General features: G+C 50.3%; 1 protein-coding gene across 1 annotated transcript in view; it reads left to right on the top strand.

Moving 5' to 3' along the window:
• The window catches only part of LOC133455464 (protein crumbs homolog 2-like), a 37,547-nt gene that overhangs the window by 10,714 nt on the left and 6,140 nt on the right, over positions 1-20,693 (top strand). Inside the window, exons 2-9 of the mRNA XM_061734523.1 lie at positions 7,588-8,280; positions 8,677-8,872; positions 9,078-9,217; positions 10,635-10,952; positions 11,050-11,967; positions 12,973-13,574; positions 18,087-18,252; positions 19,773-20,517. Of these exons, the coding sequence (XP_061590507.1) occupies positions 7,588-8,280; positions 8,677-8,872; positions 9,078-9,217; positions 10,635-10,952; positions 11,050-11,967; positions 12,973-13,574; positions 18,087-18,252; positions 19,773-20,517 (3,778 nt within the window). The remainder of the gene's footprint in view (positions 1-7,587; positions 8,281-8,676; positions 8,873-9,077; positions 9,218-10,634; positions 10,953-11,049; positions 11,968-12,972; positions 13,575-18,086; positions 18,253-19,772; positions 20,518-20,693) is intronic.

Genomic DNA, 20,693 nt, shown 5'->3' with positions numbered 1-20,693 from the left:
TCATCCTCTGGACCCCCTTCCTCTGGACCTACTTTCCTCTGAACCTACTTTCCTCTGGACCCCTTCCTCTGGACCCCCTTCCTCTGGATCCCTTCCTCTGGACCCCCTTCATCTGGACCCCCTTCCTTTGGACCTACTTTCCTCTGGACTTACTTTCCTCTGTACCCCCTCCCTCCGGACCCCCTCCATCTGGACCCCTTCCTCTGGAACCCCTTCCTCTGGACCCCCTTCCTCTGGACCTCCTTCCTCTGGACCCCCTTCCTCTGGACCCCCTTCCTCTGGACCTCCTTCCTCTGGACCTCCTTCCTCTGGACCCCCTTCATCTGGACCCCCTTCCTTTGGACCTACTTTCCTCTGGACCCCCCTTTCTCTGGACCCCCTTCATCTGGACCCCCTTCCTTTGGACCTACTTTCCTCTGGACTTACTTTCCTCTGGACCCCTTCCTCTGGACCCCCTTCCTCTGGACCCCCTTCCTCTGGAACCCCTTCCTCTGGACCTCCTTCCTCTGGACCCCTTCCTCTGGACCCCCTTCATCTGGACCCCCTTCCTTTGGACCTACTTTCCTATGGACTTTCTTTCCTCTGGACTTACTTTCCTCTGGACCCCCTTCCTCTGGACCTCCTTCCTCTGGACCCCCTTCCTCCGGACCTCCTTCCTCTGGACCTCCTTCCTCTGGACCCCCTTTATCTGGACCCCCTTCATTTGGACCTACTTTCCTCTGGACCCCCTCCCTCTGGACCTCCTTCCTCTGGACCTCTTTCCTCTGGAACCCCTTCCTCTGGACCCCCTTCATCTGGACCCCCTTCCTTTGGACCTACTTTCCTCTGGACTTACTTTCCTCTGGACCCCTTCCTCTGGACCCCCTTCCTCTGGACCCCCTTCCTCTGGACCTCCTTCCTCTGGACCTCCTTCCTCTGGACCTCCTTCCTCTGGACCCCCTTCCTCTGGACCCCCTTCCCTTGGACCTAATTTCTTCTGGACCTACTTTCCTCTGGACCCCCTTTCTCTGGACCCCCTTCCTTTGGACCCCCTTCCTCTGGACCCCCTTCCTCTGGACCTACTTTCCTCTGGACACCTTTCCTCTGGACCTACTTTCCTCTGGACCCCCTTTCATCTGGACCCCCTTCCTCTGGACCCCCCTTTCCTCTGGACCCCCTTCCTCTGGACTCCCCTTTCCTCTGGACCCCCTTCCTCTGGACCCCCTTCCTCTGGACTCCCCTTTCCTCTGGACCCCCTTCCTCTGGACTCCCCTTTCCTCTGGACCCCCTTCCTCTGGAGCTACTTTCCTCTGGACCCCCCTTTCCTCTGGAACCCCCTTCCTCTGGACCCCCTTCCTCTGGACCCCCTTCCTTTGGACCCCCTTCCTCTGGACCTACTCTCCTCTGGACCCCCTTCCTCTGGACCCCCTTCCTCTGGACCCCTTCCTCTGCACCTCCTTTCTCTGGACCCCCTTCCTTTGGACCCCCTTCCTCTGGACCCCCTTCCTCTGGACCTACTTTCCTCTGGACCCCCTTCCTTTGGACCCCCTTCCTCTCGACCTACTTTCCTCTAGACCTACTTTCCTCTGGACACCTTTCCTCTGGACCTACTTTCCTCTGGACCCCCTTTCATCTGGACCCCCTTCCTCTGGACCCCCCTTTCCTCTGGACCCCCTTCCTCTGGACTCCCCTTTCCTCTGGACCCCCTTCCTCTGGACCCCCTTCCTCTGGACTCCCCTTTCCTCTGGACCCCCTTCCTCTGGACTCCCCTTTCCTCTGGACCCCCTTCCTCTGGAGCTACTTTCCTCTGGACCCCCCTTTCCTCTGGAACCCCCTTCCTCTGGACCCCCTTCCTCTGGACCCCCTTCCTTTGGACCCCCTTCCTCTGGACCTACTCTCCTCTGGACCCCCTTCCTCTGGACCCCCTTCCTCTGGACCCCTTCCTCTGCACCTCCTTCCTCTGGACCTCCTTCCTCTGGACCCCCTTCCTCTGGACCCCCTTCCTCTGGACCCCCCTTTCCTCTGGACCCTCTTCCTCTGGACCCCCCTTTCCTCTGGACCCCATTCCTCTGGACCTACTTTCCTCTGGACCCCCTTCATCCTCTGGACCCTCTGGGCCTCTGGACTTACTTTCCTCTCGACCCCCTTCCTCTGGACCTCCTTCCTCTGGACCCCCTTCCTCTGGACCCCCCTTTCCTCTGGACCCCCTTCCTCTGGACCCCCTTCCTCTGGACCCCCTTTCCTCGGGACCTAAAATGGCGACGATGGCAAGCGGAAAATCTTTCAGATCAGACGTTTGGACTCATTTTGAATTCCCATTTAAAGAACGAACATGAGAAACGGACAAAAGTAGGGTGGTGTGTAAAGCCCCTTTCACATAGAGGGCACAAAACGCAGACCGCCGCCGGCCATCCCATTCATTTATGTGCTACCGCGGTGCAAGAGCGGACCGCTCTGCCGCTGAGCTCAGCACCGCGCCTGCCTGCCCGAATTGAACATTTTTTAATTTCACCGTGCCACGCTGTGATGACATCTCGGCCGACTCTGCGCCAAACCCGGTGGTGGGCGTGGCACAAACCCCCCTCTATGTGAAAGCAGCGTAAGTTGTGCCAGGCAGAAATAAAATACAACAGCAACACGACAAACCTGCTGATCATGTTGACACAGAACTGTCATGTGTTTTTAACTTTTGTACTACAGTACAAATGCACAAGTGAGCCATTATGGTGCTGTTAAGTTTAATTGCTCAGTACATTTCTATGTGAAGTAACATGCCACGTGTTAGGCATGAAAATAAAAATAATTAAAAATTGCCAACAAGTATTTCTGTATTTCTACGTCTTACTGAATCGATATCGAAGCATTTAAATCAATATTGAATCGAAACCTAAAGAATCAAAATCGAAATCGAATCGAATCGTGAGGTTCTTAACAATACCCAGCCATAATGAATATATGGATGGATGGATGGATGGATGGATGGATGAATGAATGAATGAATGAATGGATGGATGGATGGATGGATGGATGGATGGATGGATGGATGGATGGATGGATGGATGGATGGATGGATGGATGGATGGATGGATGGATGGATGGATGGATGGATGGATGGATGGAAGGTCACCTCCCCCGTAATCCTGAGGTCTGACTCCGCCCGCCCCTCCCTAATCTCAGAGGTTCGACTCACTTAGCGCCTCCGGCTAATCCCCCGAACGGGAGACGCTTCTTAGCGGGAATTGAGGCGGACAAGGACCTTCTGGTCCCGGTGGGGGGGTCAGGGACCGGTCGTGGGTGGTGGGCGGGGGGGGCGTTGTCTGCGAGCTGATGGGGGGTCTGGGTGGCCTGATGGGGTCTAGGATGCCTGATGGGGGTCTAGGAGACCTGATGGGGGTCTGGGTGGCCTGATGGGGTCTAGGATGCCTGATGGGGGTCTAGGAGACCTGATGGGGGTCTGGGTGGCCTGATGGGGTCTAGGATGCCTGATGGGGGTCTAGGAGACCTGATGGGGGTCTAGGAGGCCTGATGGGGGTCTAGGAGACCTGATGGGGGTCTGCAGAAATCAAGTAGTATGCATAAATCAAGTAGTGATCATAAATCAAGTAGTATGCATAAATCAAGTAGTATGCACAAACCAAGTAGTATGCACAAATCAAGTAGTGATCATAAATCAAGTAGTAATAATACATCAAGTAGTATGCATAAATCAAGTGGTATACACAAATCAAGCAGTATGCACAAATCAAGTAGTATGCATAAATCAAGTAGTATGTATAAACCAAGTAGTATGCAGCCACGCTGAAAGCCCTGTCTCCAAAGGTTTTTAAACGGGTACGGGGGATGGAAAGGAGTCTGACATCAGAAGACCTCAGGTTCCTGGATGGAGCGTATTGATGGAGGAGGTCGAAGTATTGGGGGGCCAGAGAATGGAGGGATCTGTAGGTGAGAAGGAGAATTTTGTACTGTATTCAAAACTTAACCGGGAGCCAGTGGAGGTGGAAGAGGGTGTAGGTGATGAGGGTGGGGGTGATGAGGGTGGGGGTGATGTGCTGCCAGGTGCTTGGTGTGGGTGAGAACACTGGCAGCTGAGTTCTGCACATACTGGAGCCTGTCCAGGGTTTTACTGGGAACCCTGGACAGGACCCCGGATGAATGCATGGAGTGGAGTGGCAGAGATGCTCATCTCTGCCATGGAGTCAGAGAGTGAGGGGCGGAGACGTGAGATGTTCCTGAGGTGATAAAAAGCTGTTTTAGTGATGGATTTGACATGGGACTGGAAAGAAAGGGTGGAGTCAAGGATAACTCCCAGGTTACGGACCTCAGAGGATGGGGTGATGGAGCAGCTATCCACATTGACAAGGAGATCTCCAACCTTCCGGGGCAGTGGCTTGGGGGAAACAACCATGAGCTCAGTCTTGTCACTGTTGAGTTTGAGTAGGTTATTTGACATCTAGGTTTGAATGCAGTTGACCAGAGACTGTGGGGGGAGCTGATAGGATGGTGAAGTGCTGAGATACAATTGAGTATCATCAGCATAGCAGTGGAAGTTGAGACCATGGTGGTGAATGATCTGGTCGAGGGGGAGCAGGTAGGTGGTGAAGAGGGTGGGGCCAAGCACAGAGCCTTGAGGGACACCGTGTTTGACAGGAGCAAGGGGGGAGGAGGAGCCATGACTGGTGACGAACTGGGTTCTGTTAGAGAGGTAAGAGTGGAACCATGACAGTGCTGAGCCGGTGATGCCAAGGAGGTCAGAGAGCCGTTTGAGGAGGATAGCATGGGAAACAGTATCCAAGGCAGCAGAGAGGTTGAGGAGGATGAGAATGAGTCGGCAGTTATAAGGAGGTTGTGATCTTGATTAAAGCGGGCTCAGTACTATGGTGTGTTCTGTATGCTAACTGTAGAGGTTCATAGAGCTCATGGTTGGACAGATACACACTGCTCTTTCCAGGTTCTTGCTGAGGAAAGGAAGGTTGGAGATCGGCCAAAAGTTGCTGAGGTCATCACCCAGACTGGACTTTTTTAAGATGGGAGGGATGGAGGCGGTTTTGAGACAGGGGGGAACTGTACCGGAAGCTATGGATGAGTTGATTATGTCAGTGATAGCAGGACAGAGGGTAGGGGGGGGGGAGGCTTTAACCAGAGCTGTTGGCATGGGATCGAGAGGACAGGAAAAGGCTTTGGCTTTCGTGACCAGTTTGGTGATGAGAGCAGTGTCAACAGGAGAGAAGCAGGAGAGAGAGCATTGGAGGGGAAGGGGGAGGCTCAGGGAGCGCACTGCCCAGTGACTGAGACACGTTGGGGGAGGAGGGGGCAGGTGTGAGGAGCAGCTGGTGAATAGTGTCCACCTTTGATGTGAAAAACTCTGAAAATCTGCAGCAACGGTCAGAGTCATCGGCAGTGGGAGGGGCAGCAGGGGGATGGAGCAGACGATTAATGGTGGAGAAAAGTGTTCTGGGGTGATTTTGCTGTGAGCCAATGAGGGTGGAGTAGTACTTGATTTATGATTACTAGTAGTATGCACAAATCAGGTAATAATAATAATAATAATAATACATTTTATTTGTATAGCGCTTTTCAAGGCACTCAAAGACGCTTTACATTGGTCATAATCATAAAAACAGTACACAAAGGACAATTACAAGACACAGGGCAGTACATGAGGACACAACATGACACAGGACATTAATCACACATTAAAAGCTGTTCTGTAAAGGTGAGTTTTGAGATGGGATTTGAATGTTGGGAGGTCTGTACAGTCACGGATGTGTTTGGGGAGGGAGTTCCAGAGGGTGGGAGCAGCGATGGAGAAGGCTCTGTCACCCCAGGTCCGGTGATTGGTTCTGACTGGAGGGGACAGGAGTTTGGCGTCAGAGGAGTTTGATTGACTTTGATGAGGGCTGTTTCTGTGCTGTGACGTGAGCGGAAACCAGACTGAAATGTTTCAAACAGATCATTGGAGGTGAGGTGGGTGTTGAGCTGAGTGGCGACTGCACGTTCCAGAATCTTAGACAGGAAAGGGAGGTTGGAAATGGGCCGGAAGTTGTTTATGGTGTCAGGGTGGTGGAGAGGTGGAGGGGGTGGTGGAGGTGGTCAGGTTACTGTAGATGGTGTTGATTTTGGATTGGAAAAATGAGAGAAAGTCGTTGCACCTGGTGACTGTGAAGGAGTTGGAGATGTTGTCACTGGGTTTGAGAAGTTTTTTGATTGTGGAGAAGAGAGCCTTTGGGTTGGAGGAGTCAGAATGGATGATGTTGGAGAAGTAGGTGGAGCGAGCTGAGTTGAGGGCATCCTTGTATTGGTGGAGATAATCAGTGTAGGCGAGTTGATGAACAGTTAAACCAGATTTATTGCAGAGTTGTTCTAGTTGACGTTTACGGGATTTCATTTTGTGGAGTTCAGGGGTGTACCAGGGTGCTGAGCGTGCGAAAGTGACTGTTTTGGTTTTGATGGGAGCCAGCTGATCAAGACAGGAGGAGAGTGTATGGTTGTAGTAATCCAGGTCTGAGGGGTTGTTGGGTGACGGGGGAGGGGAAGCGGACATCTGAGTGGCAAGACAGGCTGAGAGGGCAGAGGGGGAGATGGATCTGATGTTGCGGAAGGATATTTTGCGTGATTCTTTGGGAGTGGGGGATGGGGATGTTGATGTCCATAGTGATTGCAAGGTGATCAGACACGTGGAGGTTGAGGCTGGAGAGCTGATTTATTGTGAGACCGGTGGAGCAGACGAGATCAAGGGTGTGGCCGCGGGTGTGAGTGGGGAAGTCGATGTGTTGAGAGAAGTTGAGGGAGTGTAGCAGGTCCAGGAACTCAGTAGCAGGTTTACTGGTTGCATCGTTGACGTGAAAGTTGAAATCACCCAGGAGGAGAACAGAGGGAGAGATGGAGCAGAGCTGGGTCAGAAAATCTGAGAAATCCGAGAGAAAGGAGGTGTTTGGCTTGGGGGGGGGCGATAGATGACGGCGGTGGAGGAGTGGGGCCAGGTAGTTTGAAGGCAGTGTGTTCAAATGACTGAATGTCGGGAATGGGGATGGAGGTTGTTTTAATGTCCTTTCTGTATATTGCTGCAACACCGCCCCCCCCACCCCTCAGCGCAAGCTTTTTCAATGTAGGTGAAGTTGGGGGGAGTGGTCTGATTTAGAGAGAAATAGTCCAGGGGTTTGTGCCAGGTTTAATAGTAGTAGTAGTAGTAGTAGTAGTAGTAGTAGTAGTAGTAGTAGTAGTAGTAGTAGTAAGCACAAATCAAGTAGTATGTATAAATCAAGTAATATGTACAATTCAAGTAGTATGCATAAATCAAGTAGTACGCACAAATCAAGTAGTAGACTATGCATAAATCTAGTAGTACGCACAAATCAAGTAGTAATCATAAATCAGGTAGTATGCATAAATCAAGTAGTATGTATAAATCAAGTAGTATGCACAAATCTAGTAGTAATCATAAATCCAAGTAGTATGCATAAGTCAAGTAGTATGCACAAATCAAGTAGTATGCACTAATCAAATTCTGCATTCTGTGAAAGCATGCCCCCAGAAAGTCCAGCAGGGTCTCGACCATCCTGATTCGATCGATCCGATCGATCGATCGTAACACTGTATTTTATTTTGAAGGGACCCTGTGCACGGCCTCGTCCGAGAACTGCCTCTCCGCGCCGTGCCGGAACGGCGCCACCTGTGTGGACACCGCCGACGACTACGCTTGCATCTGCCCCCTCGAGAGCGTCCGCTACACGGGCAAGAACTGCGAGCAGCTGTACGACGCCTGCGCCTCCGCGCCGTGCCGCAACTGCACCAGCACCCCAGGCGCCGCCGACTACCGCTGCCTCTGCCCGGACGGCTTCGCCGGGGACGACTGCACCGAGGACCTGGACGAGTGCCGGAGCGGGCCGTGCTCGGAGCCCCGCTCCTTCTGCATCAACCACCCCTACGGATACTTCTGCCGCTGCCCCGCGGGGCTCGGGGGCCCCGACTGCCAGGAGCCGGTGACCGACTGCGCCGACGATCCCTGCGAGAACAACGGCACCTGCGTCTGGCAGCCGAACGGCTTCGGGTGCCGCTGCGCCGCCGGGTTCGAGGGGGAGACCTGCGAGCGGGACGTGGACGAGTGCGCGTCGGAGCCGTGCCGGAACGGGGCCATCTGTGTGGACGCCGTGGCCGGCTTCCGCTGCTTCTGCGTGCCGGGCTTCCAAGGCCGCGACTGCGAGATCGACATCAACGAGTGCGCGTCTCACCCGTGTGAGAACAACGCCACGTGCATCAACGAGAAGGACCGCTACGAGTGCGAGTGTCTGCTGGGGTTTGCAGGTGAGGGTCATCCATCCATCCATCCATCCATCCATCCATCCATCCATCCATCCATCGGGGATATGTCCATCCATCCATCTATATACCCATCCATCCATCATGGATGGATGGATGGATGGATGGATGGATGGATGGATGGATGGATGGATGGAATATGGATGGAAGGATATATGGATGGATGGATGGATATATGGATGGATGGATGGATATTTGGATGGATGGATGGATGGATGGATGGGTATATGGATGGATGGATGGATGGATGGGTATATGGATGGAAGGATGGATGGATGGATGGGTATATGGATGGATGGATGGATGGGTATATGGATGGATGGATGGGTATATGGATGGATGGCTGGATGGATGGATCCTAACCCCCATCTCCCCCTCCAGGGCTGAACTGTGAGACGGAGGTGGATGAGTGTGAGTCCCAGCCCTGCCTCAACGGCGCCACCTGCCAGGATCTCTCTGGTTCCTACGGCTGCATCTGCAGGCCGGGCTTCATCGGCACCGACTGTGAGGAGGATGTGGACGAGTGTCTCAGCGGGCCCTGTCTGAACGGAGGGACCTGCAGGGACCTGGAGGACAGGTGGGGGTCACTCCATCCATCCATCCATCCATCCATCCATCCATCCATCCATCCATCCATCCATCCATCCATCCATCCATATATCCATCCATCCATCCATCCATCCATCCATCCATCCATCCATCCATCCATCCATCCATCCATCCATCCATATATCCATCCATCCAACACTTGGTTTCACGATGTTTTTCTTCTCCTCTTTCAGCTATGAGTGTGACTGTGGGGAGACAGGGTTCGGAGGGGAACACTGTGAGCTGGACATCCCAGAATGTGCCTCGGACCCCTGCCAGCACGGGGCCACCTGCCTGGAGGGGCTCGGGGGCTACGCCTGCCTCTGCTGGCCAGGTACCTCGGTCTGGTAGTGTGAACCGGTCTATGACTGGTGTATGACTGGTGTATGACTGGTTTATGACTGGTGTATGACTGGTGTATGACTGGTGTATGACTGGAGTATGACCGGTCTATGACTGGTGTATGACTGGTCTATGACTGGTGTCTGACTGGTATATGACTGGTGTTTGACTGGTGTATGACTGGTCTATGACTGGTGTATGACTGGTCTATGACTGGTCTATGACTGGTGTATGACTGGTGTATGACTGGTCTATGACTGGTGTATAACTGGTGTATGACTGGTTTATGACTGGTGTATGACTGGTGTATGACTGGTGTATGACTGGTGTATGACTGGTTTATGACTGGTGTATGACTGGTGTATGACTGGTGTATGACTGGTATATGACTGGTGTTTGACTGGTGTATGACTGGTCTATGACTGGTGTATGACTGGTCTATGACTGGTCTATGACTGGTGTATGACTGGTGTATGACTGGTCTATGACTGGTGTATGACTGGTGTATGACTGGTGTCTGACTGGTATATGACTGGTGTTTGACTGGTGTATGACTGGTCTATGACTGGTGTATGACTGGTCTATGACTGGTCTATGACTGGTGTATGACTGGTGTATGACTGGTCTATGACTGGTGTATGACTGGTGTATGACTGGTTTATGACTGGTGTATGACTGGTGTATGACTGGTGTATGACTGGTGTATGACTGGTTTATGACTGGTGTATGACTGGTGTATGACTGGTGTATGACTGGTGTATGACTGGTTTATGACTGGTGTATGACTGGTGTATGACTGGTGTATGACTGGTGTATGACCGGTCTATGACTGGTGTATGACTGGTCTATGACTGGTGTATGACTGGTGTATGACTGGTTTATGACTGGTGTATGACCGGTCTATGACTGGTGTATGACTGGTCTATGACTGGTGTATGACTGGTGTCTGACTGGTATATGACTGGTGTTTGACTGGTGTATGACTGGTCTATGACTGGTGTATGACTGGTCTATGACTGGTCTATGACTGGTGTATGACTGGTGTATGACTGGTGTATGACTGGTGTTTGACTGGTGTATGACTGGTGTTTGACTGGTGTTTAACTGGTGTATGACTGGTGTATGACTGGTGTTTGACTGGTGTTTAACTGGTGTATGACTGGTGTATGACTGGTCTATGACTGGTGTATGACTGGTGTTTAACTGGTGTTTAACTGGTGTATGACTGGTGTATGACTGGTGTTTAACTGGTGTATGACTGGTGTATGACTGGTCTATGACTGGTCTATGACTGGTGTATGACTGGTGTATGACTGGTGTATGACTGGGATAGAAAGATAGATGGACAGACGTAAACTGAAACTGAAATGGACTTATCCAGAATACTACCCACAATCCTTTGTCCCCAGGCTACGAGGGCCCCCACTGCGAGGTGGACGTGGACGAGTGCGAGTCGGGCCCCTGCCAGAACGGGGGGACCTGCCTCCAGCTCTCGGACCCAGACCTCCCGCACCGGGACCCGGACCTCCACCCAGACCTCCACCCGGACCCGGGGCCCTGGTCCTATGCAGCGGCGGCGGGCTACGTGTGCCGGTGCCGGCCCGGCTACGTGGGGCGGGACTGTGAGGAGGACGTGGACGAGTGCCAGTCTGGGCCGTGTGGGAACGGGGGGACGTGCAAGGACCTGGTGGACGGATGGACCTGCAGCTGTCCTGCTGGGTTCCTAGGTGAGGGGGATGGAGGGAGGGATGGATGGATATATACTGTAGATAGATGATGATGATGACATCACTGATGATGACCCCGCCCCCACCCGTCCCCTAGGCGACCGTTGCCAGGACGACCTAGACGAGTGCGCCTCCCAGCCCTGCCAGAACGGCGGGCGCTGCCGCGACGGCCCCGCCTCCTACAGCTGCGTGTGCCCTGAGGCCGCGCCCCTAGGCCAGCCCCCCTGGGGCGGGGCCACCTGCGCCGTCCCCCTGCGCGGCTGCCTGGACCACCGCTGCCAGAACGGCGCCACCTGCCTCCCGTGGCTCCGTGACGACGATGACGTGCACGGGCACACGTGCGTGTGCCTACCCGGTTTCCACGACGACCAGTGCTCCACGCCCACCACCTTCTCCCTCGCCGGCGCAGGCTTCCTCCACCTCCACGTTCCCATCCACCTCCATTTTAAAACCCAGCTCCGCTTCCGGACCACATTACCCAGCATGCTCCTCTTCTTCCGCGGGGACGCTGTTAGCCACCTCCTTTTGGAAATAATGGACGGCGAGCTCCAGGCTAAAGCCTTGTCACAGAACTACAATCTAGTTGTAGTTCTTCCTGTCCCTGTCAGTGACGGACACTGGAGGGAGGTGCAAGTGCTTCTGGGAAATGAAGTCCTGATCCTGATTCTCAAAGGCCCCGATTGTGGGGGAGACAGCTGTCGGGCGGAAGATTCCGGAGGGGGGTTGGAGTCTTCAGAGGAGGAGGAGGGGCTGGCTGACATCTACGTGGGCGGCGCCCCGCCGGAGCTTCTTCTTCTCTCCCGGAGCAGGGAGGGGTTCACCGGCTGCATGGAGGACTTGCTGGTGGACTCGGAGGCGGTGCTGCCCCACCTGATGGAGGGGGCGGAGCTGGGGTGCAGCAAGACGGACTGGTGCGGGGCGGCGCCCTGCGGGAGGCGGGGCCGCTGTGTGGATCTGTGGACGGGGTTCAGGTGCGACTGTGATCGGCCGTTCCACGGAGAGAGATGCTCCGAGGGTAAGAACCAGTCCGACTGTTTTTATTTTTTATTTTTTTATTTAAATTTTTATATATAAAAGAAATAATACAATGAAATAAATAAATATTGAAAAATAAAATAAATAAAAGTTCAATTTAACTTTTTTTAAGTTACAATTTTTTTTAAATAATTTTATGTAAGAGGAGAAAAATAAAAATAATATTTTAGAGGAGGAAGATTTTTTTTTCATTATGCACTTCGAGAAAAAAGTCGAAATGTCGAGAAAAAAACTGAAATGTCGAGATTAAGGTTGAAGTACAATTTCGAGAAAAAAGTCGAAATGTCGAGATTAATGTTGAAATACAAATTTCGAGAAAAATTTTGAAATGTCGAGATTAATGTTGAAGTACAAATTTTGAGAAAAAAGTTGAAATTTCGAGAAAAAAGTTGAAATGTCGAGAAAAATGTCGAAATGTCGAGGTTAATGTTGAAATACAATTTCGAGAAAAAAGTCGATATGTCGAGAAAAAAGTCGAAATGTAAAGAAAAAAGTCGAAATGTCGAGAAAAAAGTCGAAATGTCAACATTTTCCCCTCTCAAATATTTTTTTCCTGCATGGCCCTGATACTCTTCTTAATTAAATTTTTATATATAAAGAAATAATAGAATAATAATTTTTTTTATAAATAAATAAAATGATAATAAAAAAGAATATTTCACTTCACTTTTACATTTTTCTAAAAAATGTGTTTAATTTTGTATATATAAAATAGATGGATAGATAGATAGATAGATAGATAGATAGATAGATAGATAGATAGATAGATAGATAGATAGATAGATAGATAGATAGATAGATAGATAGATAGATAGATAGATAGATAGATAGATAGATAGATAGATAGATAGATAGATAGATAGATAGATACATGGATGGATGGATGGATGGATGGATGGACGGACGGACGGACGGACGGACGGACGGACGGACGGATAGATAGATAGATAAATCTAAGCGGGAACTGGTTCTTCTTCTACTCCAGAATTCCCGGCGTGGACCTACAGCCACGAAGCCTCCACCAGCTTCAGCTCCTACGACGTCTCCACCAATCACGGCCCCCGCTTCCACCTCTCCTTCCTGCTCACCACCCTGAAGCCCGACGGGCTCCTCCTCCAGCTGCGCCGCCCGCCCCCCATCTCCCGTGTCTACCTCTCCGTCTTCCTCCGATCGGGCCGCCTGGCCCTGGTCGCCCCCGGCAACCCGCCGCTGACGGCGCCGCCCCTCCTGGCCGACGGCCGGCACCACCTGGTCCTGCTGGGGGTGGAGCCGGGGGGGCGGGGAGTGACCCTGGAGGAGGCGGGGCTCCGCTACGAGCTGGGCGGCAGGCTCCTCCCGCCCGAGGACGGGGCGGAGCTGGCGGTGGAGGGCGCCGACGAGGCCTACGTGGGCGGGCTGCCCGAAGGCTGGGACGCCGCGGAGTGGGGTGGGCACTTCAAGGGCTGCCTGCAGGACCTGCGATTGGATGGGGTGCGCCTGGAGGTGGGGGGGCGGGGCGAGGAGGGGGGCGGGGAGGGGGGCGGGGTTTACCTGGCCACCGACGCCGAGAACGTGGAGGAGGGCTGCGTCAGCGACGACACCTGCAAGGTGAGAGGAAAAAATACACTTTTTTATTTATATAAAAGGTCATTAAAAAAAAAGTTAAACCTGTAATAAGTAAAAGAATAAATAATTGATGAATAATGAATAAAAATTTAATCCTGAAATTAAAAAATGAAAAATTTAAAGGGGACCTATTATGAAAAACAGGTTTTCTCTTCCTTTAACATATATAAAGTGGTCTTCCCTCAGCCTGCCAACTCAGAGAAGGAGGAAAGCAGCCAAATTCTGCAGTGTCTGTACAGCCGCCCGGATGAGCTGTCCAGTGTCATGTGGATCTACGAGCCAATAAGATTCTGCTCCCTTTTACTATAAATTATACTCGTCACAAATTGAACCATCTGATCAATCCATTAATGAGTTTCTTGGAGAAATTAACCTGCCAAAGTTACATCAGGAACAGGTTACGAATTTAGACTCACCGCTCTCAATAGGAGAACTTAATGAAGCTCTTCAACATATGCCCAATAATAAAGCTCCGGGCCCAGATGGTTTCCCAGCTGAATTTTATAAGGAATTCTGGAGCATATTAGCACCAACATTTTATAAAATGATTCTAAATATTAGGGAGAATAAAAGCTTACCCTTAAATATGAACTCTGCTAATATTAGTCTTTTATTAAAACCGGACAAAGATCCCTTGCTCCCATCGAGCTACCAACCAATTTCATTGATAAATGTAGACCTTAAAATAATTAGCAAGGCCCTTACTGAACGTCTGAAAAGAGTCACCCCTTCTATTATACATCCGGATCAAACAGGCTTCATTAAAGGTAGACATTCGTCTACTAATATTCGCAGATTATTAAATATTATATTCGAGTATCAATAAACAGGAAACTACTATTATATCCTTAGACGCGGAAAAAGCATTTGATAAGGTAAATTGCAACTTTACATAAATTTGGATTTGGCGAATCTTTCATTGACTGGATAAAAATATTATACAGCTCTCCCAAGGCACGTGTAAGGACAAATGATCAAATCTCTACAAGTTTTACCTTGCAAAGAGGCACTAGACAGGGTTATATGCACTTATAGAGGGATTTTCATCTCTGTCTGACTATTCTATTAATTGGTCTAAATCCACTGTTTTGTGTGTTAACTGCAATTTTAGGAATATAACCAATACTCAATTACAATCAGGGAACATTAGATATTTAGGCATAAACATCTCCCCTAGGCTGTCAGAGTTAATAAAATTAAATTATGTTCAGCTTATAAAGAAAATAGAAGATGATCTTTCCAGATGGAGCTCTCTCCCCATTTCACCCATGGGTAGAATTGCCACCATTAAAATGATGGTTTTACCAAAAGTAAATTATTTTTTCTCAATTATACCATTCAAACCCCCTCTTTCTTGGTTTAAATCATTGGACTCATATGTATCAAAATTTCTGTGGAAAAATAAAACACCACGTATAAGTCTAAAGAAATTGCAAAAATCCAAAGAATATGGAGGTTTAGAGTTACCTAATTTTCAGTATTACTTCATAGCCAATAAATTACAGTATATTGTAAAATGATCAAAAGATCATCCTTTAGATAGTCAATGGCTGGACTCAGAGCAAGTGTTTTGCAACGAACTAGAAATCTCAGAGTTACCATTTATTAGTCAAAGTATCAAACATCATCAATGTTTCAAAGGCATTAATATTAGCACAACTTTATCAGCTTGGTCGGGAATTTCTTAAAGTAGCTAAAATTTCACCTTTTCCATGTGACCGTACACCCATATGGAACAACCCAGACATCGTGAAAAATGATAAAAAAGATGGTAAACTTTGTTCAATGGAGAGATCAAGGAATACGGTATTTACAGCACGTAATTGCAGGAGGACAGTTTGTACCTTTCAATACACTTATTGTTCAATACGGAGTTAGCAGTAATACATTTTTAGAGTACCAACAACTTAAGGCCATAATAAATAAAACATATAAAATTAGCCAATTAGACTTACAACTTCCCGCTAGGATAATAGATTTATTGAATCTAAGCACAGGTTAGTGTCTAAACTGGACAATTCAGTCTCTCTCCCGATTTCCAAGTGGGAGGCGGATCTCTCTCTTAATACCGACCAGTTTTCTTGGTCACAAATATGCTTAAATACGTTTACTATGACTAAGAACCCAAACTTACAACTTTTACAGTACAAAGTTCTTCATAGAATACACTATACTGGACAAAGGAGGTTCCAGATGGGCTTTGTCACCTCTAATATCTGTTCACAATGCACAGAGAACACCCCAGATAATTATATGCATGCTTTATGGTTCTGTACACCGGTACAGAGGTTCTGGAAGGAGATTTGTGAGGATTTATCCACATGGATCAACTACAGAATCCTAGTGTACCCCACGATATGTATATTAGGTCACCTGGGAGACATTCAAATAGAACCTAATTGGACACACCGGGTTCTCACTGCCTTATGTATCGCAAAGAAAACCTAGTAAATTGTTCTAGTTCTAGTAAATTGGAAACAAAAATCCAGTTTATGTATCAACCATTTTAGGAATCTTTTATCAGATCATATTAGTAGTGAGATAATGTCTGCCTCCACTGAACAACATTCGGCTGAATTGCACTCTCTCTGGTCCCCGATTATTGGCTTTGTTACCTAGTGGGGGCGGGGGGGTGGTGATCTCGTAGCCCTTGGGGTTGGGGGTCGGCTTGGGGGGGTCTGGGGCGCGGGCCTCTGGTGGCCCCTGGGAGGCGGTGGGGGGGGCCCTGTCCCTGGCCGGTGGGGGCCTTGGGGGCCTATGGGGGGGTTGCCTCATGGCGGTGGGGGGGTGGTGGCTGGGGGGGGCTCGGGTGGGGGGCGGTGGCTTGGGCATCTCCGGTTTTCCTGGGAAGGGCTGGGCCGTGGGCGTGGGGGTCCCGCTCGGATGGCCCGGCCCTGCCTGGGTGGGGGGTGGCTGTCTGCGCTGGGGGGGCATTGCTGCCTTGGTCCTCCGTCGCTGGGCGGGGGCCGAGTGCCCCTGCGGATGTGGGGACTCCGTGACCCTTGGGGTGTCCGCCGGGGTGGCCCCGGTGGGGGGTGGGGCCAGGTCCGGGGATCGGGCCTCCCCTGACCGGGGGGTGCACAGGCGGGGTGGGTCGGGATACCCGGGCCTGGCGGGGCTCGCCGTGCAGCCTGGGGTGCCTTCTGGCGGTGCTGGACCCCCCCGGGAAGGGGGAAACGGTGCGTGATTGTGTGTCTGTGTCGGTGAGAATGCGGTGTGGAAGGGTCCTGCCATGGAGGATTTGAGCCTCCATTGGCAGCACAACAAAATGTAATAATTTATTTATATTATGTCATACAAAGATGGTTATTATTATTATTATTATTATTATTATTATTATTATTATTATTATTATTATTATTATTATTATTATTACTATTATTATAATAATATAATCGCAGGCGGTGTGTTGCCTCCCTCCTGCTTCTCCCCTCTGTGGGGTTGCCGGTGGCCTGGGTTCCGGGTTCTTCCGTGTCGGCCTCTGGTCTCGCGGGTGGCGGGGTTGCTCTCCCCCCTCCCCCACTATAGATACACTTCAGGTGGAGCTTTGTTTGGTTTATTACACACACACACACACACACACACACACACACACACACACACACACACACACACACACACACACACACACACACACACACACACACACACACACACATATAGCCACTCAGTCACATACATATACACACACATACACAGCCACACAAACATATACATACACACACAAATTGCCACAAAGACACGTACATACACACGTACGCATACACATATACACACACACACACACACACACACACACACACTTACGCATGATCATATACATACACGCATACACACACATAGACATACACACTGGCTTGTTCACCTGCATGCTGGCTCTGTAGTTTTTGGGGTTAGGTAGCGGTAGCGGTAGCTTAGCTCAGACTGCGATCAGATCTCAAGATTTGGGTCGATTGCTGTTCGTGTTTTGGTCGGCTCCGTGCCGGTTTCGTGTTTTGTTTGTGGTTATTTGTTGCAGATTTCCAGTGCTTGACGTGTGTCTCCGTGTGTTCCTGCTTCCTGGATTGGCAGTAGATGTCGTCACCCCCCCCTAACTCAAAACTAACTAGCTTTTGCCATTTTTTGGTAGCGGTGTATCGCGTCATTCAGGCAGCCAATCAGCACAGAGCCTCATCATCATAGCCCCGCCCACTCAGAATCCTGCATAGATAATGAGGTTAGAGACTGGGAAGATAAAGACATGGCTCAGAGGCTGAATTTATAATTTATTTAGCAAAAACAATCAAAAGCTTGTTTTAAGACATTCAAGGCCTGTTTAAAATAGGTATTAGATGCCATAATAGGTCTCCTTTAAATAAAAAGATTCATCCTTAAATAAATTGAAAAAGTATTAAATAAAAAAAAATTCAACCTGAAATGAATACAAAAAAAAGAATAAAAACTTCAACCTGAAATAATTAAATATTACATTTAAAAAACCTCTCTCCTCTCCAGATTGAACCGTGTCAGAACGGAGGCGAATGCGCCGTCACCTTCAACGACTTCACCTGCACCTGCCCGCCGGAGTACGTGGGGAAGACCTGCGAGACGCGGGTGTGGTGCGTCAACGAGCCCTGCGCCGACGGCGGCTTGTGCGTGGACCTCCCCGACGGATACGAGTGTAAGGAACTCTCTCTTTTTTTATTTAATACAATTTAATACATTTTTTTTTAGGTTTGGCAACTTTCAGCCCAATTGGGCTTGAAAAATCAAAATCTGGCAACCCAGTCCTGATTGACCCCCCCATATCCATCCATCCATCCATCCATCCATCCATCCATCCATCCATCCATCCATCCATCCATCCATCCATCCATCATCCACATATCCATCCATCCATCATCCACATATCCATCCATCCATCCATCCATCCATCCATCCATCCATCCATCCATCCATCCATCCATCCATCCATCCATCCATCCATCCACCCATTCATCCATCCATGCTTCCTTCCATCCGTCCGTCCATCCATCCATCCGTCCATCCATCATCCATCCATCATCCATCCGTCCATCCATCCATCCATCATCCATCCATCATCCATTCATCATCCATCCATCCATCTTCCTTTAAAATTAAAGTGTAAGCGCAGCCTCTACTAGCTTGCCTTAAAGACATTAAGGTTTGGATGGAACAAAATTTCTTGAATTTAAATGAAAATAAAACAGAGGTTATTGTGTTTGGACATCTGGCTGTTTTAAATGACTCTGTTGATGCCCTGGGCCCCCTTGGTTCCAAAATGAATTCTTTTATTAAAAGCCTTGGTGTCACTTTTGATGGTGATTTTAAATTCGATAGACAGATTGGGTCTGTAGTAAAAGGTGCTTTTTTTCAGCTAAGGCTCCTTGCCAAAGTAAAGCCCTACCTATCTTCTAAAGACTTGGAGAGCGTCATTCACGCTTTCATTACATCACGGCTAGACTACTGCACCTCTCTGTACGTGGGCTTAGACCAGCGTTCTGTGCGACGCCTGCAGCTGGTGCAGAATGCTGCTGCTCGACTGTTGACTGGAAGTAGAAAGCGTGACCACATTACCGGTTCTGGCCTCCTTGCACTGGCTTCCTGTTCACTACAGGATTGATTTTAAGATACTGCTGTTAGTTTTTAAATCACTAAATGGGTTGGCTCCCCAATACCTTACAGAACTTCTCCACACTCACACACCAGCCAGAGCCCTGAGGTCGTCAAGTCAGTTGCTTTTGGACGTCCCTAAATCCAGGCTTAAAACTAAAGCTGACCAAGCTTTTGCGGTGGCTGCCCGCCCCTAGGCTGTGGAATAGTTTGCCACTGAATATTAGATCTGCTCAGACCCTAGAGGTTTTTAAGTCTTCTTTGAAAACGTATTTATTTTCTTTGGCTTTTGGTGTATGATAAATAGTTGCCTACATTTGTGAGAAGTGATTGTGCACTTTATGTGTCTGTTCTTTGCCGTCTATTTTCTACTTTCTATCTTTTATTACTATTTTATTGATCATTCTAGCATGTTAGTGATTTTATTGTTTCTACACTTTGTACTGTATTTTCTTTTGGTATTGTTTCATGTTATTGTATACTGTACAGCACTTTGGTTGACCTCGGTCGTTTTTAAAAGTGCTAAATAAATAAAATTGACATTGACATTGACATCCATCCATCCAGGCCTCTACAACGCCACCTTCCGGCGCGCCCCGGTCCATTACAGCTCCGGCGGTTTTCCCAGCTCCGTCTCCCACGTTTCCCTGGAGCTCCGGACCCGCGCGGCCGACGGCGTGCTCCTGGCGGCGGGGCGCAGCTCCGACTCCGTCACGGTGGCCCTGCGGGACTCCACGCTCCGCGTTCAGATTGGGGCGGCCCTCACGCTCCGCGGGAGCCGCCGCGTCTCCGACGGCGCCTGGCACCGCGTCGACGTCGCCATGGCGACGGAACGGAAGCGCAAGGCTGCGGCGGCGGCGTGGACCGTGGCCGTGGACGGCGTGGCCGACGCCGGCAGCTGGCCCGAGCGGGCCGGCGCCCCGGCCTTCCCCGACCACGTCACGCTCGGGGACGGATTCGTGGGCTGCCTCGGCGCGGTCCGCGTGGGTGGGGTCTACCTGCCGTTCCGGGAGGAGGGCGACGCCCCCCCGCAGCGGGCCAGGTTCCGGATCACCGCCGGCGGCGAGGAGCTCCGGCTCGGCTGCGTGGAAGACTGCGCGGCGGCGCCGTGTCTCCGCGGGGCCTGCGTGGATCTACCCGGCGACGGCGGCGGCTTCGAGTGCCGCTGCGAGCCGGGTTTTGCCGGCGAGCGCTGCGGGGAGGACGTGGACGAGTGCCGGGGACACGCGTGTCTGCACGGCGGGACGTGCATCGACGGGGAGAACAGCTACAGCTGCGAGTGTCCCGGGGGCTTCGCCGGACCCCGCTGCCAGTGAGTGTTTTTCTGTTGTTTTTTTTTTTGCACCAATTATTTTGTCAAATTTATCAAATATCGACCACTCAGAAGAAGGGGTGGGGCTAATTCATGCCAATGAAGGTCAAGTACTCAAAACCGAGTCCGATGACACCACCCACGACTCTGTATCAAACCATTCAAAAGTTATAGCA

This window comes from Cololabis saira, chromosome 11, assembly GCF_033807715.1.
Source record: "Cololabis saira isolate AMF1-May2022 chromosome 11, fColSai1.1, whole genome shotgun sequence".
In the NCBI taxonomy this organism is placed as follows: Eukaryota; Metazoa; Chordata; class Actinopteri; order Beloniformes; family Belonidae; genus Cololabis; species Cololabis saira.
This window is presented reverse-complemented; position numbering and strand designations above follow the sequence as displayed.